Source organism: Streptopelia decaocto, assembly GCF_964273445.1.
Source record: "Streptopelia decaocto genome assembly, chromosome: 3".
Lineage (NCBI taxonomy): Eukaryota > Metazoa > Chordata > Aves > Columbiformes > Columbidae > Streptopelia > Streptopelia decaocto.
In genome coordinates this window covers 55,502,011-55,529,607 of record NC_138656.1, presented here as the reverse complement: position 1 = coordinate 55,529,607, position 27,597 = coordinate 55,502,011, and the positions used below count along the sequence as shown (strand labels likewise).

At 39.6% G+C, this 27,597-nt stretch overlaps 1 protein-coding gene across 8 annotated transcripts in view; it reads left to right on the top strand.

Annotated features, from left to right (window-relative positions):
* IPCEF1 (interaction protein for cytohesin exchange factors 1) overlaps positions 1–27,597 on the top strand; it is an 85,883-nt gene that overhangs the window by 44,425 nt on the left and 13,861 nt on the right. For 6 of the 8 annotated variants that reach the window (XM_082048301.1, XM_082048303.1, XM_082048300.1 and 3 more), the window contains 6 exons: positions 606–775; positions 9,988–10,061; positions 11,683–11,754; positions 14,725–14,786; positions 18,913–18,998; positions 24,342–24,711. In XM_082048301.1, the coding sequence (XP_081904427.1) occupies positions 606–775; positions 9,988–10,061; positions 11,683–11,754; positions 14,725–14,786; positions 18,913–18,998; positions 24,342–24,711 (834 nt within the window). Of the gene's footprint in view, positions 1–11; positions 149–605; positions 776–9,987; positions 10,062–11,682; positions 11,755–14,724; positions 14,787–18,912; positions 18,999–24,341; positions 24,712–27,597 lie in introns of those variants that run through there. The other 2 variants (XM_082048305.1, XM_082048304.1) reach the window with 2 other exon arrangements.

Here is a 27,597-nt window from a genome sequence, read left to right as displayed (position 1 = left end):
TTATTTTCTTAGTATGTCTTATTCTTGGGAGGGTGAGGATTTTATACTGCTACTCAGCTTGTAGAAGACTGCTTTTTAACTCAGCCGATTCTTGCACCAATTCTGAGAAAAATGACAACGGGTTGTTCCTTTGGACTAAATCCTTGTGGTATGTTAATTGAATCAAAAGCTGGAAATCAGTGAGGTAGAATCAGCTGCCTGCACATACACACACGCTAGCGGTTTTCATGTACTTGGCATAATAGTTTTCTCTAGCTGACTTAAATAGATGTATTCTTTTCAGTGCAGCTGCATGAAGGGAAATACATGCATGCTTCTCTTAAAAGGATATCTTTTTAATTTACAAAATCTCATGTGTGGTTATCTTAGCATTAATTAATATCTGCATTATCTATAGCTTACTATTTTGTTTCTGCATGTCAGAATGCTTTTCAAGTGAATGTGTGTTATTCTCACAGCCATTATAGATCTGAGTGACTTCTAAGTATATTTTAAGATCTGTTTGGATCACTCACTGCAATTGCTAAATAAGGTTTAATTGGCAGCAACATCTTTCCTGGTAATGCACTTTTAAACAAGCAGAAACTGTATTTTTAATGGCACAGGGTTCTTCACAATGAGCAGAAGGAGGATATCATGTAAAGAGCTGGGGCAAGCTGATTGTCAAGGATGGCTCTACAAGAAGAAGGAAAAAGGAGCTTTCATTGGCAACAAATGGAAAAAGTTCTGGTGTGTGCTGAAGGAGTCATCGCTGTATTGGTACAGCAGTCAGCTGGTGAGTACAGTGTCCACCCAGCTCTGGGTGCTGGACAAAAAACATCTGCTGGGACCATGAAAAGGGAAGCTGGGGTCGCAATTTAGGTGCACCCTGGAGTTGTACAAATGACTGGGTTTATTTCTCAGCCCTGATATTTCTTGTAATCTGGGAAGTGTCTATGTGAATGTGAAACATGCAGAAAACTGTGTGATTTCTAGTTCAGTAAGTACTTGTGAAATGTTAACTTGCTGTCTGTTCTGCCCTTTCAAGACCCGCTCTTCACAGATGCTGGTGACATTTGAATTCGGGAAAGATTTTCCTGGGTTGGGCAGTTTGCAGACACTTGCTATTAAGAACAAACCAGGAATGCTTCTTTACTTCTAATTAATTTTCAGAATTCTCTCCTGCTTCTCTCTCCATCCACTTCCATGCTGAGATCAATCTGGTGTTGTGTGTGTATTTTGTTGTTGGTGGTGGTTGTTTGTTTGTTTGTTTCCCCCCAGTTTGCCCTAGTAGGTTTGCATGTATGAGCATTGTCAGTTGGTGATGTTTTTACTCCTGGTCTTGCTGATGTGTCATCCAGGGCATTGTAATTAAAGGTTCTCACGTTCTGCTGATTTTTAACTTCCTGCCCTGATGAGTTGATGTGAACAGTCAAATCTGCAGGGGAACACAATGTTTTGAATTCAAGGTCCAGCTTTCTGTTCAGAGCTTTCCTCAGGACAACCAGTATAGGTAGTATTTCTCTTCTAGTTGATCAAACACAAATAGCCTACTCCACTTGCAGTGCAAGTGGGAAATAGTCTGAGACAAAGAACAGCAGGCCCTGGATTCCTGTAAGCAACTGAAGAACTAGGAATTAAAAACTGAAAAAGGAATGGGGAGAAGCACACAGTGAGAAATCCAGACTAACACTTTTAATGAAAGGTTATATCTGAGTGCAAAGCAGCAGTGAGTCCTAGGGAACCACAGGCTTTACTCCAGGCTGTTTGCTACAGCTCATCTTGTTGGACAGAGAGGATGTCTCACCTGTCCCAGGAAGATTCAGGCATAATTATTCCCTTCACTTTGCTCTCTTGCACTGCTACTCCTAAGAAAACTCTTATCAAATTCAAATGATGGACTGACAGAGCCCAGAATTAGGATGTGCAGAGGCTTAGAGAATGCCAACAACAACATAGGTTGAAACTCAGCAGCTTCAGCGGGGAATTGTGGAGAGGCATCAGGTTTTTGCATTTACAAACGGTCTGCTCTGGAAATCACCATGTCCCAGGCCAAGGAAAGGGTGAAAGTTTGAAGAAACCCTGATTGATTCTTGTCAATTCTTAGAATATTTTAAGAAATTAAATGCAATCTGGACTGTTTCCACTTGTTTATTTCTATTGCACTAATCACTGTTAAAAATCTTGCTGTTTCAAGGCACAAACAGAACAGTTTAAACCATTAGAAAAATCTCAAAATCCTAAGCTAAACTTGACTAATGTAAAGAGTATTTCACCATCTCCCTTCAGTTGTGGGTACAGTGTTGGGTTTATTTTGACAGAATAAAAACTTTGACCTTTCCTAAATGACGTTTAAAGATGGTACTTTTTTTTTTTTTTTGTTTTGTTTTTTTGTTTTTTTTTTTTTTTGTGTGTTTTTTTTTGTTTTTTTTTGTTTTTTTAAGTTTGAGGGGGGATGAAAACAACTTTGCTGGTCTTATGCTGCTGGTTTTTTGTGGGGTTGTGGTAATCTGGCTTAGCTTCCTTTCTAGACCAAGTCAAATACATGCATGAGGGAAAGAGAAAAGAGAAAGAAAGAAATTAAGGAAAGTAGAGGGGGGGAAGAAAAAAAGGCTTTATTTTTCCAATATTTGAAATACTTCTGTTTGAAAGACATGACCTGGCAGATAAACTCATCAGTGACATTAATACTCTGCAAATGCTTATTAGTATTGACTATTCTAAACCACTGCTTGCAGTTGTACTTCTGGCCAAGCAGTGTTAAGAGAGGTGAGCTGGCTGGCTGATGTGAAGTTGCAAGGAAATAAAATGAGGCAAGACTAGGAAAGTGGCGGGGAACAGATGCTGCAAAGTCCTCCACTTCCTTTAGTTGTTGTGGCCTGGCTTAATTCCTCTCCTTGGATCCAAACAAGCCATAGTGATGCTCATCCTTTTGCTACTAGAGAGCATTAACCATTTGGGTGAACTCGTACTAACAAAGCCTAAGAACGGGTGGCAGCCTTATTCTGGTTTATTTCATATACCTTGAAGAGCTCATATGGCTTCAAAATACTCTTAGCTTATGTCAGCCATGGCTTGGCACTTATCACAGTTCTTGTAAACATGCTAGCTAGTAAGCATCTCTTTGCTTTCAACTTCTACTGACTTTTGAACACTATTTTACATTAAAAAACAGAGGTTTCTTTGAACAACTTAAACTGCAGCCTCTGCATAATTGTAGATTTAGGCAACATTTGTAGAATGGTAGTGACTGTGGGTGTGGGAAGGAGGGAAGGTGTTTTTTGTTAATATCTGCTTACTTAATTTGGTGAGATAAGAGCCATGCTCAGAGTCATATCTGAGATGAATTAGACCCATTGTATTTTCACAGATATTTTCACTTCTAAATTGATGAAACAAAAAATAGTGTTGCTATATTGGCTTGCTTGCTTGATATTTCTTCTTACTATCTGGCCTGGACTTCCACTGCCTTCAGTGGAGTTAATCGTTGGTCCCAATGGGCCATCCGTGATGACAATCTTAAGTTCACAGTTGTGCTGAAAGAGGGGGAGTCCTGCTCCTCACGTGTCCGAGGCTTCCCAAGACAGCTCTTCTTAAAGAGGCTGAAACAAAAGGTGGTGACGGAAGAGTGGGGCTGAGGTCAAGGAACTGGGGCAGGCTGGCTGCCTGTGGCTCTACCTGACCACTTTCATTTTTGTGAGAAACAAGTATGTTCTGTTCATGGCTGTGCAGGAACTGCAGTCAGCCAGACGCTGGCAACTGTAGCATAGCAACAGGGTGCTGGACCTAACCTTTTTTTCTAATGGAGATGGAGAAAATAGGGAGTGGGTGGAATCTGTACAGGAATGTGCGTTGTCCGGGTTTGGGTATGTAACCTAAGCTTACATCGTGTTCTTGATGAAGGCTGTCTTCAGGCAACTCTAAAGCTCTGGATGTTTCTGTCCCTCTTATTTAATTTGCTTTCAAGTGACTCAGGTTTTGGGTCTGTCATGTGAGACAGATTGGAGAGGCAATATAGGACATTTGTGATATTTGCAGATGGTAGTTCCTTCAATTTAACATAAAATAATGTTGTGAAAGCCACAACTCAAAAGAAAAAAAAAAACAACAAAACACCAAACACTGAGAATGGTCAGAAACAGCTGATCAGACACCCCAAGAATCAAGCTTTTCCTTCACTGAAAGCAAACCAGGGATCACAGGCAAATCCAAATTAACTTTTGACCAGCTAGCTGCGGTACTGTGAGTGGTGAAGTTAGGGCCAGAGTGGTCTCAGCAGGCTTTGGGTAGACTGCCCGGAGACCTCTTCCCATGTGTGGTTGCTCTTTCTTTAAAACGTGGATATCATATGAGGCCAGTAAACTTTCGTTTGCAGCATGGTCATGCCCCCAGTCTGGGAAGGGGAAGCTTTTTGGACTAGGAAGAAACAAAGAAGGTTTGGTGCTGTAATGGAAACACAAAAAAAATGTCAGAAAATGCATCTGAGCAGTCAGATGTTCTGGGTGCACTCAGTAACACCAAACTCCTTGGACAACTGCTCTTAGTGTTTGGCTCCCTCTTCGATGTACTGTGTCAAGGTTTAAGGCAAGGCGGCAATAAACCATGGCAGATGCTCCCTGTTACCCCCTCACTTACCACCACCCCTTTCCTTTAGATCGGAAAGATGATAGGAAAGATAAGGGGAAAGGAACAGAGGCTTAGACTTCAAGTTGGAGAGTTTTAAAGGGTTTTATTAATGCTACTAGTAAATAGAGAATATATATACAAAACCAATCTTGAGTGCTCGATGTGGAGTTGGCGTTACTCCAGCAGGTGCAGCTCAGGCTCCCGGAAGTCATGGGCGGGACTTCACAGCAAACTGGAAACTGGTTGCAGGGATGCAGGGCCTGAGACCTGTAGATCACAGGCAGACAGACAGGGTCCTCTCTAGATGCCGGCCATGGTTGAAGAGGGCTTGACCCTCATTGATATAGGGGGTATGATGATTATGGGATGGAATACTTCAGTTGGTCAGTTTTAGTCATCTGTTCCATCCACCCCTCCTCAAATATGCCCCTCTCACAACGGAACGTGGGAAAACTTATCAGTCTTTCTTGGCTACCATAGTAATAAATCTAAACACGAGCTGCTTCAGCATTCTGTTGGTCTTCTTATCAGCACTGAGTACAGCATCCTAGGAAAAATATGCAGGCTAAAACTCAGAAAAGTACAGCCACCTAGAAGAACTTAGCTGAAAGAAAAATCACTAAAAGAGAACTGGTCTTGTTTTTAACAAAACCAGGACATATTGCTATTTGTAGAAAGCTGCCTTGAAGACAAGTGTTTGAAGAGGACAGCGTGTGATCCTGCCTGCCTCTTTAGCAGTTTTAGTTCTCAGACTGAAACCCTGGAAGGAATCAGTACACCTGCATAGGAGGGAGGGAGGGGTGGTGGGGGAAGATTGTGAAGTGTAATCGCAGGCTCCTGGCTCCTTGTGCTTGTTGTGACTGTGTTGGACAGTGTTAGTTGGAAAGGGATGGGAGACTAAATGCCTGTCTTGCAGGCCTTTAGGGTAGCTCAGATGGTTTTCCGAGTAGAGTTGAAATACAATTTTGCAGGATGTGTTAACGATGGTTGTCATGGGGATTCAGCTGAAAAGAAATACAAATATAAAATCAAAGGGTTTCAGGCTGTGATCTACTGTCACTATTTAACTTTGGGTTTTGTGTTTGTGGTGTGGTGCTGTGTTGTGTGTTGTTTTTTTTTTTTTTTAGTTCACTGCATTTAAATCGGTCCTCACTCCAACAGCTTTGTCAGGAGCTGTATAATTGCAGTCTTTTAAAACAGAAATCTTTCACCTTTGAATCATAGCAGCTGCTTCTGTGGATGATAAAAAAAATCCTTGATGCCTGCTGATTGTGTTGAGGGCTTTGGAGGCCTCTGGTCCAATATCTTATATAAATTATTTACAGTTCTATAGGTTGCCTCACTGGTGTACTTGGCAGTACTAAAAAATCTTGAGCACTGAACTGCTCCTCCAATGTCCACGGGGTCTTCTGGGGGCAGTGCAAAGACACTGTCATGAAGCCATGAGTAGTAACCTGAAATGCGAATTGGAGCTGTTCCATGATAAAGAGATATTTTGACTTTACATCACTCTTAAAAAAATCCTTCTGCACCATTAAATTTACTTTAAATATTGAATAAGGTCTGTTAAATGATCTACTAAATCTTCTGAAGCCACAACATTTGGACGATGTACTGAGGCAAGCTAAGAAGAACATTAGCCTCTTTCACTGGATTCATGCAGTACGTTTCATAAATGTTTGAATTTTTTCTTGAGTGAAAAGCTTTTTCTGTGAAAATGTGGTTACTTTTTGCCCCAAGCATTTGCAGAGACTGTTGTTATTATTGAAATGATTTTCCTACAATTGGGCATGGCAAAACGTGCAGATTTGTATGTTAGGCTAGCCTGCCTAAAACCCACAAGAGGTAACAGCTTGTTCTATTAAATATCTTAATTAAATAGGAAACAGGTCAAGGTTCTTTTAATCTGAGTTTTTTTAGGGCTTTTTTTGTTTGTTTGTTTGTTTTTTTTTACAGCATTGCAACAAAATCTCTAGGAAGTTTGAGTGAAATGTGTGAGTTAAATAATAGTATATATAATAATGTCACTTTAAAGAAAATATTTTGAATAAAAGAAAATATTTAGGACTTCCATACACTTTTAATGTTTTTAAATGCCATTTTTATTCCAAGAAAAAACAAAAAGATTACTTTCACTTATTCTGTTCCTAGTGTTTCTTTGGGATTCTATTCTCTGACTTTAAGAATGCTCATTAGTTTTTACTGTTATGATTTGATATCTTTTTGCTCTCCTTTTTTTTTTTTTTTTCCCTCATAATTATGGAACTACAATACCCATCAAACCCTTTTTTCTATTATATACACATTTTAGATGTGTACCAATAGTGCATTAAAAACATTAACACAATTATTCTCCTTCCTTTCATTTATACATAAAATGAAACATTAGACTTATAAATGAACAAATGTAAAATTGCAGACAGGATTAATATAAAATCTGAATGCATTGAGAGAGAATGCATGTGCAAGAACATAATCTTTTACCAACTGGAACATGCCAAATACTGCATAAGAAGTCAGGAGATTTCCCTGTTGTGAAACTAGTAAATGTAAATTACTCAAATCAAAGCCTACAGACCTATTTTCATTAACAATCTAGGCAGTACTCAACTAATTTAGATACTTATCGGATGTGTCAGTGGTTCAAATCCAAGTTTATCTCCTCATGGGTGGGAGCACCCCAGGTGAGTGTCTCCATGCTGGTTTACAGGGTCCTGATAATTCAGTAGTCCAACACAGAATTCATATTTGTATACATTCACAGTAGAGACAGTGACTTATCTAATGCTATTGCAAGGCTTCATCTGCTCGTGAGTGCTTGTGTAGCACCCTAGGCAATTTATAGGGTGCAGTGTAGACCAATGGCTGCTGCACTAACAGATAAAACTGGCTGAGCTGTGATTGCATTTGTAACATGTAAGGCCAACCCACCCTAGATCCTAGTCACCCACTCACCCACCTGATGGCTTACATAGCTCAGGCCATAAATTTATTGGTATGTGGGTGTGAAGGCACCTGGGCATATTCCTTTACATGGAGTCTTCTGGATCTGTTTTTTAAAACTGGATTTATTGATTCATATCATACTGCAGAGAAACAAGAGGCATTGTACACATTTCTCATCCAGCAATGTGTATAATAATTGCTTTCATACCTCCTTTCATACCTGCATTTTTGAGCTTCGTCTCTGGTGTTCTTAGGCTGGTCTTGGGAACCAAACAGGAATTCCAGTACTCTCACTGCACCTGGTCTAGTAAATGACCACTCTTTTTGGCATAGAAATGCAGGATAGTACACTGTCTTTCATACAGTGCAGCCCATGAGTAGAGCTTCTCTTTCCATCACCCCTACTCATTCACTCATCCCTATATACTCAGTGTACTATGGAACTGGGATGGAAATGCTAGCTTAAGGTCTAATTGATTAAAATATACATTAAAAGAAAAGACCAAAAAAAAAATAATCTTGTCATATTTTTTTCTTTAGTTAATTGTTATTTTATTTCAATGAGTTTAGTCTCACTAAATTTCAGTCTGTGCAATGGAAACAAAAGCTTCCCAAGCCAGGCTCTAGATAAGTTTGACAGATAGAAATACAATCAGAGAAAGTTAAAACCCCACAATTGCAAATAAGCACTTTTTGTCCTAGAGCAGGCAAAACCATTTACTGGCAAAGATGCAAGTACAGTGTGTTTCAAAAAGACAGACCAAATTTCAAAGCAGTAGGAACTTCAAATTTGGTCCATCTTTTTGAAACACCCTGTCTAAACCTCTCATATTAATATTTAATATATGTAGATTGCAGGAATGATGGTTATACTGTGATTCATTGTATACCAGCGAACAGATGTGCAAATGTATGGGGCAACCACCCACTGAAATATCCATTCTGTATCCATATTTCAGCTCTCAGAGATTCATACTTCCAAGCATTAAATCTCAAAGACTTGTCTCGATTAACATCTTTTTATAGTCTCTTCATATTCATGCATAATGTGACTTGAGATGCTGTCAGTCATCTTCATTTATCTTCTGTCTTTGTAATTGTTGTGTATATTTTACCTGCTTTAACTCAGTGTACGTTTTCAGAATTTTAATGTGCCTGGGGATAAGGGCTGCAAGCAGCTAAAACATGATTCAGGAATGAACACTTTCTGCGTTTTGGGAAGTACTGTTTTTCCTGACATTATGTGCTACAGACTTTAGTCTACATGATTGCTCCTCTTAGCAGGAGTCATAGTCTTATTGTGGCTGATTGGATGAATACAGATAGATGTGGTAAAGGAAGATTTTTCAGCTGCAGGCAGCAAGAACGGGGATTTGAGGCCAACCGATAACTTTGGTTTTGCTGGAGCTACTCTCTGACGCAGAGGCCAGTTGACCCAGAACAGAGATACCAATGCTCAGCAAACTCTCTCCTGTTCAGAAAGGAGTAACTGCATAAAAACAGTGTACCGCAAATGTCTGCATAGCTTTTCCTTCCTCCTGTACCACACCTGCAGATTTCTGAGGGGAGTAATAGCTGGGTGGCCTAAGCCATCTGAGGCTGGTTTGCAGTGTTCAGCCACGTGGAACCATCCACTTGCACCATTTCACCTCCTGAAATGAGAGCAGCCAGTATTGCCTCTGCCTTGCTGACTTAGAGGCATGTAAAGGTGACCCTAAAAAATGGTCCATGTTACAGATACCCAGGGGAGACCCTTCTTCATCTCTGCCTAAGATTGTTTTAGGTCACTTTTGAATTCCTGTTGCTATAGACACATATTTTGCAAAGATACATAGATTGTTATATGTGGTGCTGTTATGACTGGTTGAAAGAAGTTGTGTGATAGTTGCAAAGGAATCAGTTTCCTCCATGTTCCCACTGTTTTTCATCCTGGTTTGATCCAAACCTAAATTTTGACCTTGACAATGTCACACTCTGGGCGAGACTTATGACCTCCCTATGAAGCTTAGATAAGGGTGCACTGATCCAAATGATGTGAGGAGGAGAGGAAATCTATCTGAGCACTGTTCTAGCAGTTAGGGATCCTCTCTCATTCAGTTGCTTTGATATTTGGAAGTGTACAATAAATTCTATGCTCATACTCTGCCACTTGCAGAAACAGGACTGGTAGCTTTGGGCCTTGCACAAGCAGTAGATTGCACAGGAATATTTTTGTTCTCAAATATCAGCCAAGACATTGGATGTTAATCTGTCCCCATGGTGATGAGCATATATTTTCAACTGTTATAAAAAGCTGTCAAAAACAAGAACGCGCATGTTAAATATCATTAAGCATTGGAGTCTAGTAGCTTACCGATTGATTGATTGTGGTGTGTGGTGGTTGTTGTTGTTGTTTGTTTGTTTGTTTTTTTGTTTGTTTGTTTTTCCTTATTGTAGGCTGAAAAAGCAGAAGGATTTATCCGACTTCCAGACTTCAGTGTGGACCGAGCAATTGAATGCAAAAAAAAGCAGTAAGTTTCTCTATTTCCCCCAGTTTCGCATGATATCTATCACAGAAAGGAATTGAATCTCAGCAGTGTCTGACAATGAAGCTGTGGAGAGCTGCTCTTTGTTGTATAAATAATGAGATACTAATTGAGCTACTGAAAAAAAAATATATTGCAAAAATATTTTTGAAACTTCTCTGCCAGATGTGCTTTGCTGAAACTACAAACGGAAAAGTAGATCACTGTGCCAAATGCCTTTTTTTTCCCTTCTCTTTGTTCATGGATTATGAGTAAGTTGTAGTCTATCTGAGTTACCTTCTCATAGGTGGGGATGTCAACAGTGGTACAAGTAATGCTGCTTCCCTCCAAGTCAGGACTATTCCTTAGGCTGCTGTGGTGCAACTGAGCTTGGGCTGTACTTGAAGCCTCTGATTGTGCAGGGATTAAAAACTTTGTTTAGCAGGGTACACATTTTAAAATATTGTCTCCAAACTCTGTATGCAGCACTGATTTCCAGCTGCTTCTGAGTACACTTCAAAGGTTTGGAGGAGTGTTGCTGCTGTTTAAAGTTATAAAGCTCAGCATGGTTTTTATTCTGTCCCTTAAGAGAAAGCCTTTGTTCTTCTGGTTGGGTCTCACACTGTGATTAGCTGTAGATGTTCCTGAGATTGTGGGCTTGACTCCTCAAAAGAAATGGGACAGCTATTTTGAATATGGGGAGCTCAGAGGAAGGGTTGTCACATAGTACAGGAACATGAGAAAATGTTGCCCTTCACTTCTGCAGCTGTTGGCTGTCAGTAACTGGGAGGGAAACGTGCTCATCACTTATTTGAGAGAGGGTAAATTAGGGTTACTGTGAGGAGTGACCAGTGCTGCTGGTTCAGCTGGGGCTCAGTCAAACAGCATGTGCTTCCATGGGACAGAGTCAGTCACCTAATGAGGACCAAAAGAGGGAAGCCACAGAGTCTCAGGATCAGAGACTATCAGAAATCTTACTGGTGGATATTCAACTGAAGTGTAGTGTGGGGCTGAGACAGACATAATTTTTTTTTGTTTGTTTGTTTTTGTTTCAAACCTGCCACCTGGTTGCCTTTTCGGTGCCTCCTAAAACTTGTCTTGGAAAAGACAGTGAGGAGTCAGTCCCTATTCACGCATTGTGTGCTGCCTGTGGTTTTATTGTATCGCATTCTGTTCCATCAACCACCATTTTTTTCTGCAGTGGGGTCTTAGCCTGATTAATCACTCATGGAAGCTGTTTCATATCTTGGGTGACCCCTGGTGCTTTCTCCAAACCTTTTTCAGGTTTACTTTGCTTTTAAGAACAGAGGGAAGCAAACCTGCAGATTGTATTGGAGATGTGGGCACACAACAGAATTATGTAATGGAATAAAAAAAAGTCTTTGTTTTATTCTTTATTCCTTCCTTTTTATTTCCTGTTGTTTATACCCTCTGAACAATGCATGACCTAGGAAACATGCTAAAAATAGACTAGAGTTTTAAGAAAAGATCTATAAGGATGTATAAGATGTTCCGGATTAATATAATGGAGTGAATAAATATTTCAAACAGTTCACTCAGCTATTATTTTTTCTTTCTTATATAAATGACTTTTCTTCATATCTCTTCTATTTTTCTTTTCTTTAAGTGCTATTAAGATCAGCCACCCACAGATCAAGACATTTTATTTTGCGGCAGAAAATGTGCTGGAAATGAATACGTAAGTAGGAGTGACTGGCCATGTTAATTCACTCACTGTTAAGCAGTTGTTGATGAAGTTATGAGGGGATTTGCTGAGTCTGTTTTGTTTTCTGGTTACTGTATAGAAACAAACTACTGCTATTTGTTCACTAATGACAGTTGAAATCAGAATCACTTTGTGAGCCTGATTTGATGGCAAGTTCACCACCTTGGGAGAAGGGAGGGCTGAAAGAGAAGAGAGGGAAAAGCTTGATAAAGTTTTGTCCCAGAAGTGATCTAGGACTAGAATATAATAGTGTCTGCTTTCAGAGTAACATGTCAGTTAACAAGGAGAGTTAAAGGCACAGAAAGGGCTGTTTTCTTAATGTAAGCAAGCATTTACTTCAGCACCAAACTGTGTCGCAGTTAAACAATCCTCATGACAGTTCATAAACTTTCTTTCCACAAATGTCTGTAAGAACAACAATCAGTTCATGCAGTTTTTAATGCAATAAGTAAAAATGGATGTGAATACTGCCATTTTAGAAACCACTGTGCTATCAGAAATAGATATTATTTGCTATTGATCCAGTTTTGGCTAATTCAGATACATCTCATGTCTGCTTTGTCTTTACATCTCATGTCTGTTTTGTCTTTTTTACTTCAGACTGCAGTCTATTCACAATGCTATATACATTAAATGGCCAGATACTGGATACAAAGCAGTACAATTTAAACAGGAAGAGAACTGCTATAGTCAGGTCAGGATTTTAATCATGGCTTTGCTAGTGATATTTGTGAGATTCTTCATAGGGTGTTGTCTGTTCTTTCCTTCTATAAATAGGAGACCTCATGCATATTTAACACAACAGAAAAGGATAGAGGTTGTAAGAACATGTGTGACCTTTTGAAAGGGCTATGCATACAGAAATGTATGATACAACAGTAGTGTATGTACATAGACATTCATAAATCTGTACTCTATAGATGCATAGAAGCAAATATAGATGGAAATAAGATGTTGCCCTTTGCAACTTGATGCCACACAGAGCATACTGGTGGGGAGATAACCATCTGTTTTCGTATCACTGTATTTCCTACTGGAGTGAGAATTTCTTGAGGCAGATGGGCTGAGGATGACTGATAATGAGGGACTGCTGGACAGGAATATTTCTATAGAGAGAATAATCCTGATTGAGAAAGAAGGAAGGATGTAGGGATAAGGAAAATCAGAGCTAATGGAGGACATTAGTGAGTGTTAAGAGGCATATTGGAGTCCAGCTGGAAATTCTCAGTGGCTTAACTACACTTTTGAAATGTTTAGTCTCATGTGAGTGAGTGATTGGAATCTATGCAGGTGTCCCAGCTCTTATACCCCAAGAATTATTTTCTTCCAACTCCACTTCTCAAGTAAATTTAATTTTGGCTTAAAGCTAGGTAGCCTAGTGTTAGAGCAGCTTGCACTATACTGCACTAATTCTTCACTGTTGTAGCTGATGATGTTTTCCTTGGCAAATACATGCATTTAATACATAAAGTACATGCATACTCACGCATATGTCAAAACAGACTAAAAGACATCTGTTCTCTTGGCTCCAGTCCCACAAATACATACGCATATGAGTGGTTCTACTGAGCTCACTGGGGCATTCACATGTGTCGAGTTACTGGTGTGCATGAATGCTCAATAGATCATGACCTTTTGTAACTCTTCATGCATATATAGCTATTAAATCAACAGTGTATTTATTAATACAGTCATTTGCCTCATTAATTTAGCATGTATTTGCTATTGTCGTGCACACATGAAAAGTAAACCCCTGCTGGCTAGCTGCATGCACTTGCCTGGCCAGCTGCATGTGGTTGCTAGCAATCTGTCTGACCTTGCAGTTAATGAAGTCCTGGACTTTTTAGCAAACCTTTTCTTTTGTTAAGATTTTTTTTATTTTAGTAAATCATTCTGCCATGATTAGCTGTTAGGAGAAAGTCAATAATCTGCTATTACAGAAAGGACACTTTTTCTTGAATTGTTAAGGCACTGTTTTATTCATACTACCATCTAAAAATCCAGTTACTTTGACACTGGTCTTACTAGCAAATTTCCCATTGCTTCAGTAAATCAACATCAGACACAATGTTTTTTTTGGAGTTATGAATCTTAATTCCTCCCCTTCATACATTCCCTATTTAGGCCTTGAGTTTTAATCCAAAAGGTAAGAGGTTTTTGGGTTGTTACTTTCATAAAACCTGGATGGATCTGAATGGCCTACATGGAAACAAAATATAAAAGAAGTATATCTAGGGATTGTTTCCAACACTAGAAATATGTAGACATCTAGGCAGAGAAATGAAAAAAACAAAAACCAAAACAACAGAAAACCCCACAAAAAGAAAACAAAAACCCCAGCAAACAGACAAAAAAACCCAACAAAAATGAAAAAAAAAAAAAAGTTAATATATTAAAGTAACACAGGAAGTGAGACTTACTAAGAACAAAAATTCATAGGGAGTTGAAGAAAACATAATATAATGGTTGGAAAGTCTGGATTTGAATGGTTTCTTAGCCTGTGCTGTGATAGCTTTAGCCAGGGCAACTGACAATGTTCTATGGCTCCTGTATCTTTTGCTTCATCTCAGGTGAAAGATGGCACTCCAATAGCAGGACTAAACCACTGCCATTGTGTTATATATAGCAGATATGCTTTTCCTTTAGCTTCCATGAATGCAGCTCCTTGGTTATCAGTAGTGCTTTTTTCAGGATCAGGGAAAGATGATGTCTCAGACATGTAGTTCTGCTCACTACAGGAAATATTAGTATTCAGGTAATTTGTGCCTTTCTAGAAAATGATCTAAGAAATAAAAGGAAACTTTGACATTTAGTCAAAGACATTTAGTCTTCAGATTAATGAAAATAGATGTAATGATGTAGAACACATATGAAAGAGGCAAAAATCTGTCTGATCAGCATGCAAGTATCCCTAACTCCATATTCTCTCTGTTTCAAACACAGGTGGCTAAGTAAGCTAGGAATGGCTGTGGACCCTCAGGCACCCAATGGGAAGAATGAGGAAGGTATGCTCCTAACAGTGGTTTCAGTGTGTAACAACATCATGTTCTTCACGGTTTTTACTTGGCCAATTTTTCACCAGCTCTTTTCTTCCTTTTAAATTGTCAACTTGGGTCTGTCTACTGCCTGAGCTCAGAGGAACCACACTGACATAGCACAGAGCAATCACAGAAAAAGAAACAGTGGCACTGAGAGACACTCAGTGATCTCAAGAGGTGTGTAACTGCTTTCTGGCAGTTTGCTGGCTTTCTAAGCCTGTCAAGTGTGAAGAGAAACAGCTGTGCTACTCTGGGCTTTCAGATGGTAAGGTATCATAGAAAAGAATCATAGAATGTCCTAAGTTGGAAGTGACCCACAAAGATAATTGAGTCCAACTTCTGTCCCAGCATATGACAACTCCACAGTTCATACTATGTGTCTGAGGGTGCTGTCCAGTCTCTTCTTGAATACTGTCAGGTTTGGGGCTGTGACACCTCCCTGGGGAGCCTGTTCCAGTGCTCCACCACCCTCTGGGTGAAGAACCTTTTCCTAATGTCCAACCTAAACCTCCCCCAGCACATCTTCCTGCCATTCCCTCGGGTTCTGTCACTGGTCATTAAAGAGAAGAATTCAGTGCTTGCCCTTCCTCCTCCCCTTGTGAGTAAGCCGTTAGACCATGATGAGGTCTCCCCTTAGTCTCCTCTTCTCCAGGCTGAACAAACCAAGTGACTTTAGCTGCTCCTCATATGACTTCCTCTCCATACCCTTCACCAACTTCGTAGTCCTCTTCTGGACACTCTCCAGCAGCTTAATAACTTTTTTTTTTTTTTTTTTTTTAATATATTGTGTTGCCAAGAACTGCACACAGTGCTCCAGGTGAAGACACATCAGTGCAGAGTGGAGTGGGGCAATCACAGGAGTTGTTCTATGGCCTGGGAGCTCAGTAGTTCAGGAACACCTTGTGCAATGTAGCCCTATCCCTAGTGTCTTCTCCATTCCTGGGGGTTTCAACAACAGCAATGGTGTGGGGAGCAGTGATAGTGATGTACTGAAGCCTAAAATTTCCTTCAGAGCCCAAGCCCAAGATTTAATTATGGTATGAGTAATTTTTAAAGCTCCCTAGCAATTTATTTATTGTCTTAATTTGCACACTGATATAGTAGAACTCTTTGGGAGTATACCTGCACTCAAACCACAAATCTGGGCAGAGTACAAATCTGTCAGAGCACTGGAAAAAGCTGCTGGTGAGGACACATGTGCTAGGAGCTGGTTTAGAATGAAAACTGCTGTGTGTAGATACCAAACCTGGACTGGACTCTGACCTGACAAATATGTATCATCTTCTGGGCTTTTGTCCCTCCATTTTTAGAGTATTGGTATCCAGTGCCTTTTTTAGAACTGCTCAGGTTGTTAAGAAACTGTAATTATGAAGAAGAAACTGGTGTTTGTAGTAGTATGAACATATAGGTGATGCAGCCTGTTTTGTCTAAGCGTGGAAATGCTCCTCTCTGCATCCCTTCTGCTGTTTCCCAGAATGAGGTTGTGGCTTATGTCCAGCCTTTGGACATGTAATTCCATTATTGATTAGTCTGGTCTGTCTCTGTTTATATTCTGGCTCTGTTTATAGTCTGCCATTAAAAGCGGCTTTGGGGCTGGTAAACATAGATATCACTGATTTCTGGAGATTAAGCAGGTCCCATGAATTTCTTTGTTTTCAGTTCATGGTTCCTCTTTATTTCTTGTCAGACAACTTGTTAATTTTCATACCCCCAAGTTCCTCCAAAATGCTGGTGTCCTCTTTGAACACAACTTTGTGTCAAAACAGGCTGAGATAATTAGGATAACAAGCTATATTGAGTAGTAGGCCGTGTAGCAAGAACTGCATAGTAATTGTACTTGGGGAGGAGGTGTCCAAACATGTTGTCCATGTTTACACAAAGGAGGAGTTTGATGGAAGATGAGGATGGTCAAAATTCTATACATTAAAACATTTTTTTAAAGCCTCCAAAATGTAGTATTGGTGGTGTTGGTCGAATTGAGAATTACAAAACAACTCAAAATAAGTTGGCTCACTAATCTAAATTTAAAAAAATGGCAGAAAGATACAAAATAATCTACTCAGTAACCTCTGCAGTAGGTTATCTAATTATCCTGCAACAAATGTAACATAGACAAGGTTTCTTCAGCTTCAGTTGCCTTGAGCATGGGTTCAGTACCCTGCTGACACACCTGGGTGGATGTGCCCTTGAAGAGGTATTGCTAAATTTCAGAAAAGTGCTGCCATGACTTACAGCCACTTCTGTTCCTACTGACCCGATTCTCCCCTCTGTATCACACACCATAACTTTTCAGGAAGGTCTTGGCTCTTGTTTTGGCAAGTTCTTGCGTATTCGTGTACTTTTTGTGCATTTTAACACCCTCCCCCCCAACACTCCATTTGCCTATTCAAGGTATCAGAAACAGCTGTTTCTTTTTCAGTATTTCTGTCTGCCTAAAAGGAGACTTGTAGAAACAATATGATATTTACTAAGAGTTATTCAAGAAGTCATTAATAAAGCCTTAGAATTTGATATAGGTCTTATTACAGTCAATCTTTATGCTAAGATGTGCCGGCACATATTTCCAGTAAACAGAATAGCAGCTGTACTATTAGGAAACCACACAGTTCTGCAAACAACACGGGGAGAAAAAGTAATGAATCTCTTTCACTTTATTAACATCTTGGAAACCTCCCTCTTGTGTATAAAATTATTCTCTTTTAAAACTTTGTTTCCCTCACACTGTGCTGACTAAAACCTACAAATGGCATACACAAAAAGAAAGTGTGTGGGTATTAATTTAGTTAAAAGGTGAGATAATCACAGGTGATTTTCCAGAGTCCATGCCAACACATTGCTATCATGTGGTGTGAACCCATGAAGTCCAACTCTTACAAAAGTACTCCTAGAACATAAACAACCCTTACTGACTTGTGGGGAGAGCTGGAGAGTTGCTTCCACCAGAGAGACCCAGCTGCTCTGGGGCAGCACAAGCTGCTGCATGCAGCCACTGGAGACCACATGGATAGCCTCTTCTCTTCTCACACTCAGCACTTGCTCACATTGTCCTCATGAATCTTCGACTATGTCTTTGCAACCTTTCACGTCCTCAGCTCTGTTGGGTGGAAGTGAGCACTGTCACCCTTCAGCCATAGTGCAGGACAGGATGTAAGTGGCTGCTATAAAGGTTGGATGTGAAAGGCTGGTGCGTCCCGGGAGATTTAGTGGAGGGAAATGGTCTTGCCCAGTGGCTACAACCAGGCCCTGGGAATAGAAACCAGCAATTTACTGCCCCCGCTTTTCCTGGGTCTCATTTTATCAATTATTATAACTTAATTTAATCCACCTTTTAAGAGCTTCTGAGAAAATGCTTTCACCTGCTACACAGGTAGCTCAAAGAAATAATGACTTCCTCTATGCCATATGTCAAGACATGCTGAGGCTCTATCAGCTTATTTACACCCTACTTGTCTTTATCTTTTTTGTAGCCCTAGAGTACTGTGTTTACTTTTAGTACTAACTCAGCACATGTTCTGTCATGCTGCATTGCGTGCCTATGCGAGTTACTGTGTGGTGGCAGAAGACTTGTGAGGCTGCTCTGTGGCTTCCAAAGCACCATGTGAGCAATCTGTTTTCTCCAAAACTGCAGCCCAAACATCGATGCCTATTGCTAGCTCCAGGAAAACTTGCTGGTTAGAGAGATTAAGGGACAGTACCTGGTACTTGCAACAAGTGTCCCTAATTTATGCTACAAACATAGCAGCCTTTCTTTGAAAGGCCGTAAGAGGGGGGAAAAACCCACTTCAAACCTGTTTGTCAAGCTAGCTAGAGCAGTGACACCTAGTGTTTCATGCCAAAGCAAATTAGCAAGTTTTTTTTCTTAAAAAAAAAATAAAAATAAAAATAAAAAAATATATATATATATATAGCCATGGAGTAGTGTAGCATTACTACAAGTAGGTTAATTTTCACTGTAGGACACATTGACTTGTTACAGAGCAGTCCTCAGCCCAGTATGTCCTATTTGGTGATCTTTTGTTACCACAGCGCTCCGAGGAATAAATGAGTATTGCTCTAACACTTTGGTTTTGCTTATTTTCCATGTCTGCCTCAGAATGCTACAGTGAAAGTGAACATGATGATCCAGAAATAACAGACACACCACCTCCCCCCTACGCAGTCCAGTCACCACCTCTTTCGGTAAGTGTTACAGTAATTAGCTTGTTTCTTGTTGCTAGCCAGTTGGAACAAAACTTCCTTGAGGTAGTAGAGCTTTAAGGAATAACTTAAAACAGTGGCTGGAAATGTTCACCCTGTGTTCCTGTGGAATGAGGGTGCACTGGCTGTCCCTGCCCCATGTCAGAGCGCACAGTTGTCACAGCTTGCACTACTGGGAGCAGGATGGAGGCATATTCATCTTGCTGGAGAAAGGAAGGTGTCAGTCTACCTCATACGGATGCTGTGCCTTTACCAGTTTTTTAACATAGTGCTGTAACCTAGTTTTTCATACTATTATTATTATTATTTTTTTTTTTTTTAATCAGTCCCGTATCTTCTTTCTTTTTGTGACCCCAGTAGCAGCATCCAACAGATCTGTATTTACTTGAGTGAGCTCGTCTTAAGACTGCTGAATTTGAGGCTGCTTTTGTGGCAGCGAAGACAAGTGAAGGGAAAAAGGCCTCTTCTTACAGTGATAAAATTTGTTCTTTTACTCTACCTCTAAAAAATATACTATTAAGAAAGAAAATAGGCATCCTCCCAAAAATCTGTGTTATTTTTCTCTCTTGCTGTAGACTATTTGCTGAGAATAGTCCTTCCTGCTTCACTTCATTTCATAAATCAGAATAAACACTGTGCATCCTCATGTGTCTAATCAAATTGACTTGCCTAATTATTAACCACTTATCACTGTATTAATCTTGTTTCTATATTGTTGCTATTCCCAGTGATCTCATCTCCCCTTACAAGTGATTTAAGATACAAGGTTTACTTAATTCTGTGTTTAGAAATGAGTAATCTGGTTTGGAATGGTAATGCAGCTGAAATAAGGAATCATGAGTTCAAGACTTTCCCTTCACCAGGGTATGCAGTAATATACTTAATACTAAATCATCTCATTACCTCTCATGGAAGGGAAGTGTCTGCTGCCTCATTGGTGTGGTACAGGTTCCTGTATGAGATGCTGAAATGAGATCCAGTAGCTGGAGTGGGCACAGAGGCAGCAAAGCATAAACAAATTTGAAATACACAGATTAGCTGGAGAAGCTTGCATGCTCATGGACAATAATAAAAGGAGATGTCATGCACAGGGTTGCCTGTCTGGCAATCTTTAATTAGCTTGCATGAAGCTGGGAGTGTATGTCACACGGTCACCCACGTGCTCCCTTCAGTCAGATAAGTCAGACTTTACTTCCTCTCCTACAGCAGTTGTGTAATGTTAATCACTGTAAAACAGTACCCCTGGCACTCATGGGGTGTGTGGTGTTCACTCCTGTGTAAAACATGGTTCTCTATTGCCTGTATTAACTGGAAGTTAAATGTGTCTGAGTGGCTATAAATATCAGAGAAAATAGGAACCTTGGCAATACATGTCCAAGAGTTATTCTGGGCCAAGGGCTGATAATGACGAGTCTTGAGTTTTATACCCCAGTGGCTTTCCTTTTAGAGGCTGTAGATATCTTCTCCATCTGCTCACCTCTGACTGAATGCCCACATTTTTCCAGATGATGAGTTTTAAACAGGTGCTGTTTTTTAGTTTTCTGTTTTTCTGGCTTCCTACTGCTTGCCAGTCCATTGCTGCAGAGGTGATCTCCAGTTGTCTCCTTCCCATATGCTCTTTTTGACTGCTGGCCTCCACATTTTAGCAGGAGACCTGTGGGAGGCATGCAATGGTGCAGGTGCCAAAGATTCTTGCTTTCTCAGCCTTTCCCTTAAAAGTTTTATTCCCTCCAGCCTCTATCTCTCTCAGCTGATTTCCCTTCTCACCATCCATTTAAAAACCCTTCTCCCATGGATTAAAGTTAGTGTCTCCTGAGCAAAGCTGTCATCTTTTCATTCCAGACATAGCTACTGAAATAAGCTTCAGCTGCAATGTATCTTTCCTGTGCTCAGCTTGCTAGTGTGGTGGGTAGGGAGCAGTTAGGTACAGAAACAGCTGTATTTGACTGCAAATCAGTTAACTTTTAAATACCCGGTTTCATGCCCCTCCCTCTTCCAGACAAGCATTGGAGCAAGAAAACCACTGAAAGGACTGGGAAAGCATGGATTTCACTGGGAAGTCAATTCTAGGAGTGGAGTTCTTGCTGGTGTCAGGGAAGACTGGTTAAAGATTGGTTATTGCCAGTTCATTCGCTGCAGATTTTTTGTACAGAGCTATGAGGTCCCACACATGTGATGGATTTGAATTGCTACTCTGCAGGTACAGCGCCTTTGGAAGGCTTTCTTTAATCTTTTCGGATTGCTACTGGAAGAAACACTTGTCCTGGAAACCCAGCCTAGCATCCAGATTGCCACAGGCATTGACTGGTGTTTGTTTCTTTTATTATTTTTATCTTTTCTTAAAGGTGCATTTCTTCCTACTGAGGGCATTTGCAAAATAGTAGTTAGGAGTTATGGATGTTTTGGAAAATCAAACCAATACTGTCTTAAGCAGAAAAGCCTCCAAACTTCTTGAGATCAACTCCAGGCTGAAACCAATTAGTATGGAAACTAATAAGGCACCCCATTGCTCTGTTATGTGTTCGAGTAGCATGCATTTTGCTGTACTTCTAGCATCAAGTTTTCACTTACTGTCCTGTTCTCTACTGATGCAAACTATTTTGAGACTTGAAAAAGAAAAAAATAGTGATTGTGAGCTTTCCATATTTATACATGCTTTTGGGTACTGTGGAAGAAAAAAGCAAGTGAAGAACAAGTAAATTTTAACATAAGCAGGACAAAAGTTAGACTGACCATTTGCATTATTTTCTCTACGTATTAATGGATTTACAGTCCAAAAACTAGCAGTTATGTTGAGACAATAGATTACAGCAGTCCCAAAAGAGCAGTTGAGGTGTTTCACAGTAATAATTTTTCTCTAAAAAATGCCTAGAGACTCATTGATCTCCAGTGGAATCTTACGATCTGCTGGCTCAAGCATCTGCTTTTTAAAATGTTCCCAAATAGAGATTTATTATTACATGGATGACTGCAAAACTTCCAAAGGAACCACTCCAGTAAGTTAGGTAAACATTTGTCATGCCAAACAAAAAAATAACACAACATATGTAAAGAAAAACAAAAACATTCTGGCAGTCATGTTTATTCTCACCCACATTTTTCTTTTTAGCACAAAATGAAAATGAAAATATACCCCACCTAGTGAGGTACAATTTAAATTTCAATGACACTTTCTTTCGCAAGGACAAATGCCAGAAAAATAGAAGTGAGACCTAACATCTTCCTTTCCTGTCTTTGAACAATTGAAATTAGACCATCCACACCATGTGGGCAAGAGCTTTTACTGTTTGGTTGTTCTGCTTGACTGTACAAATGCTTCAATATAGAAACTCTTAGATGAAATATTTCAGGTCATCTGCATTCTCAAGGGTGTTTTTATAACTCATACATGTAGTTTATGACATCATCTCCTTGTCCTTTGCTTTAGAGGGCATTTGTAAAGATTTCCTATTTAAAAACAAAAACACATCTGAGAAACAATGTTGTTCTTCTCATAATAGGAATATAAATTAAGTCTGGTCCTGCAGTGTTTCGAACACTCTTGGAGAATGGCTTTGAAAATTCACAAAAGTAGTGAAAGTGCTATAAACAAATGGTGAACCACAGTCTGATATTTGTACCCCTCATCTTCTGAATTGATTAGTAGGTACACGATACAGCTAGAACAGAAGCACAGGAAGACAAATCTAATTTGCTTTTTTAATGTAAAAAGGAAGCAGTATACATTACAGCAACAGTGAATTGCAGAACTTTATGGATCGTAATCCAAATAATTGTCACTCTTGGTTTGGCTTATATGAATTGATCTTGAGTTTACCAGGTTATTAATAAGTATGATAAGCTAGTCCCTTTATTGTGTTTGCAGCTCGTCTGGGTTTCCCTAGCAACATCTCAGTAATTTTCAGTGCTTCCTGTTTAGTTATCATCTGTTTTAATCCTCACACAGATCTATTCCACACATGTATTGAGAACATAAACTTGGCAGAATTGTCATCCATCAAGTCTGGTATTCTGATTCTGGCATTGGCTGGTAGCAGATGACTTGCAGAAGGACTGAATTTCTGCTATAGCAGATACAAGAAATCTTGTTTTTATACTGTTATAATCTCATCATGTGTTCTGATACTTTCTGCTAAGAGCTTCACTATAAGGCTTGATCTCCTTTTTTTTTCCATTACTTTATTACTGTCAATTAATCCTCTTCTGGGTATTTGTCTGTGGATTTGTGTTTGTGTATGTATTACTTGTATGTTTTACTCTCTTGGCTCATCTTTTCAGTGTTGTTTGGGGGCTAAAAGAAGCAGACTAGTGCTAGTTCTTCTTGTGGGAGCTGCTTTTGGTGACCAGATAATACTACAAATCAACCAATGTAAATGCCTACTGTAGGCAAAGACCTGGGCATCTATTTACTTGTCTCGGAAGCTGAATACTTTTCAAAACTTTGTTCTTTCTCTTAACCTTTCTTTACGCGCACCTGTCATAGCCTCTCTCATTCAACTTCTAGCTCCTAATGATGGCTGTTAGATGTCTCTGAGACCTCTCTGTGTGCGCTCTTGTTTTGAGGTAGGGTGACAAGTACAGTATGGAGGGCCCTAGGATGTCTGAATGATTTCTGATGTGTTTCTTATGAAGTTTGGGTGCTGATTCATGTGCTGAAGGATGAATCTTAGCAGGTGAATGAGCAGCACAAATCTTGTACCACTCTTCTTTTCCTGCCCTCTGCCACATGGTGGTCTCTTTTTTAGTTTCCACCATTAACTTGTCATTATATTACTATCGGCCTTCTTGCTTTGGTGAATGATTAGTACCTTGAATGGATCAGGTGAAATGGCTTTATGTGCTGATAAGGTCAAGGTACTTAAGTGCCTGGGCCCATTTCTGTCTATCCATGATTGTGGCATTGGTGAATTTATTGAATACCTCAAGAAAACTTCATGTTCAGTAGCTAAATCAGACTTTGTCTTCAGCACTCCTGATTAGGCCAATAGAGTGAAGACAAAAAAGATCGAGTGTCACTGTGAGACCTAGCATGGAAGGCTACATTCAACACCATTTTTCCTTAGTCTCTTGTTTCTAGGCACTGTCAGGTTTTAATCTGTTTTACCTCTGGCTTCCTTATGGCTTAGTTTCTGAAGTTACTGCTCTGTAGGAGATTGGTTGCCATACCTCAGGTTTGTTTGGATGGATAATTAATCAGATCAGATCAATTTTTGGTTGGTTAGTATTTCAGCTGCATATCTATTGTATAACATGGAGAACCTAGGAACGGGAATAACGTGGACATTTTTCCTTTTTCTTTCCCACCTCCATTTGTTTCTGGAAAAGCAGGATCAGCAGAAGTCTTCTTTCACCTCGACTGTGTCAAGTGAAGCATCTTGTTCTATCTCTTCTCCTGAAAGCACTTTCAACTCCCAAGAGTCATCGTCTTCCCTGGTGTCCAAAGTGGTTTTTTCCGAGAGGCAGTCATGGCTTGACCTGGTTAGCTGCTCTGCCACAGAAGAGGGTGATCAGCCTTTAACCTTCTGCATACAGATTCACTCTGATGAGCCACCAGAAGTAGACTGTGGGGAAGCGGCAGAAAGACAGGAGGTCCAGCTTTCCAAGCCCAGTGGTGGACCCCAAAACTCTTTTTTAGATCTTGATACATGTTGTCTGGCTGTGCCGGATGCAACAGGACAGAGATCACTAGCCAAAGGTGAGCTAATGAGAGGATATTTTTGTCTGCAGAGCCATACAATGTGGGAGTTCACAGGTTTTCCTCAACTTCCTTTTCACTTCCTCCCTCTGTGTTCTTCACTGAAGAGTACTTCAGTGGCACATAATGTAATAAACCAAATGTTTCTTATAAATTAAATATGTACCTAGTGTCCAATTGGTAAGAACCTTTGCAGCTTTTCTCAAACTTTACCTCCATGTTAACATGATAGCACGTATATAAAATCCTAACATAAACATATTTTTATTAGCTTTATTTCAATACAGCTGTCTTTTATTAGTTAAAATTGAATAAAAATTTTAAGAAAGTGTGTCACAGAATTAACACCCTGAGCAAAATGGCATAGGTAGGAAGTGGTGAATATGGGGTCATGTCAACCGAATTCTAAAAATAAAAGCAGTTGCGCTTACTTGCAGTATATATTCCCTGTTTGTTTCACTGGACTTCATTGTAATCAAGGGGAAACAGCTGCAATCCTGAATCAGAAAGCCCATTAAGACTGAATTTTATTTCAGCAAATGGGTATCTGCATAGGTTCTTACTACCAAAATCTACTGCTAAATTAAAAGGTGGCACAGTTACAGAATTTGTCATTGTTGCTGTTAATATATCTCCTGCTATAGCAAAGCAATGTGTCTTGACTTTTGAGCAAATTTGCTCCTTCCTGCATTAAGAGCAGTTGAAGCATAAGAGCTGTTTCTTGTGTACAATATATTGAAATGAGAAGATGCTCAGCATGCTGCATAGAGAGATAATGCATAAGGAAGCAATGATGTTCTTCTGCATCAGCTCTGGTCATATTTTGAAATCCTTGTACAGATTTGAAGAGAATATTTCGGTGTTGGAAGAGCAGTACATTGCAAACCAAAAGTCCATCCAAAAGCTCAGGTTGAAGGAAATGCAGAAGTGGAAAGAAACAGCACTGGCCTCATTTGGAACTCAGGGTATTTCTCTGTAGGTGAACATGTCACTGAGTGAGAAGTGATAATGTAAGACACATAAGTTACATTGTCAGTCTACCAATGATTTCACCAATATCGACAGCCAGCACACTTTTAGTTTGCCATTTTTTTATGATTTTAAAAGGAAAAAATAAAAGGAGCTAAGTACAGATTTTAGCAAAAGTGAAAATTAATTTCAAAGTATTTTGCACTCAGCTTCATTATCCATCTTCTAGGCTGCTCTGCTAGAGACTTCTGTAGCAATGAAGATAAGTAAGAATTAAAAGTGATTAAGCAAATGTAGTATTCCTATGTGATGGAAAACTGTAGCTTTTTTAGAGAGATCCCATGGAATCGAATTCCCATAAGCCCTAGCTTTGCAGGCAGTGAAAGGCTAGGGCTGGCAGAAATGTGATCTCTAATGAAAATGTCACAGAGACATAGTAAACTCCCTAAGAATTTCCTTCTCAAGCTAGTTGATAAGGCTGTACACAAATACCGTGAGGTAAATTGAAATTGTGGCATAAAAGTTAGCTGTAAAACCTGACAATTTACAATAATTAGTAAGAACACCATTGTTAACTGATGCAAAACAAGAAGGCGTATCTCAATGATTTGCTAGTGCAGACTGTATTATTTGCTTTATAATGCTTCTGAAGAGTGTGTTTCTGGCAGCTCATCATGGTTCAGAGAAATGGGATTGTAGCCAGAAGGAGACAGGTCCATTTTGCATTGGTATCTGTGCTGAAAGTACATGTTCTGTGTGCTTAAGCTGGCCCTGCTCTTGTCAGAACACTTATGTGATCTTTGAACCTGCTCTTCCTAGAGCCGTTATGTGTGTCCATATTCTCTTCTTCCCCTTGTGAGGATGGAAAAAATCTGTCACACGCTCTGCTTTGTGGCCACATGCTGCTTAGTAAAACCCCATGAGGATGTATTGGTTGTAGCTGATAGCATCCTAGAGCTGAGGTGAAAGTTTTCAAGAACTGAAGAGTGCTTTTGTTGGCAAAAGTCAGAAATAGGAGGCCAGTCTGAGAGAACTTGGTACCTAGAAGGAAGAAAGAGTAGCTGTGGCTTTGTAGGAAGGGCTTATAATGAAAATAGAAAAATAGTGAAGAAATTTCAGTGATGAATTAAACAATGAAAGAAAAGTTTCTGAGAGGTAAAGGGATGAATCTCTGTAAGGCAAAATACAGATTCAACTAAATGATCATGGATTATTTTTTCAGTGAAAATTGTTTAAAGAAATCTGCTAAGCAATTGTGTCTAGTGCAAGGAGATGTACAGTATTATATTTTTAACAATCTTTCCAGCCACTCTTAGTGGTGTATGACCATTCTCAGTGCTGCTTACTGAGGAGAGGTGACATACCAGAGGGTGAAGCAAAGATACAAAAAAGGAGAGTTTAACAGTCTTCTCTTTTGAAGGAGATCAGTATTAGGTTTCCATCTACGTTGTGAGAACATTTAATACTTCTGTGTTGCAGCTTGTTATATGCACAGTGACAAAGGATTCAAAGCTGCCTGTGACACAAAGAAACTGAAAGGTGAACAAGAAATGGTTGAGAATACAAACAACTATCTGAGTATGTACCCTGTATCCAGAAGCTAGACATGCTCTGCAGCCAGACTCCATCCTTTGCATTTCTTCTGGCAACCACTGGAACAAAACATCTATGACCTACCAACATCATAATAAAAAACTATGATAATAATAAGAAGCTGCAGAAACTGAGAGATTACTGTAAAAGAACAGCAATGGGTGTTTATATTTATTTAGGGATCTTCTACTGTAGCAATACCATCATTCTTCCTTGCATTTTCTGAGGGTTTTATGATCATATGAAGTTGATGCATCTTGGCGAGGAATTCTTATGCTACCACTTCAAGTTTATTTATTTTACCTTAGCTCACAGTAGCTGGTA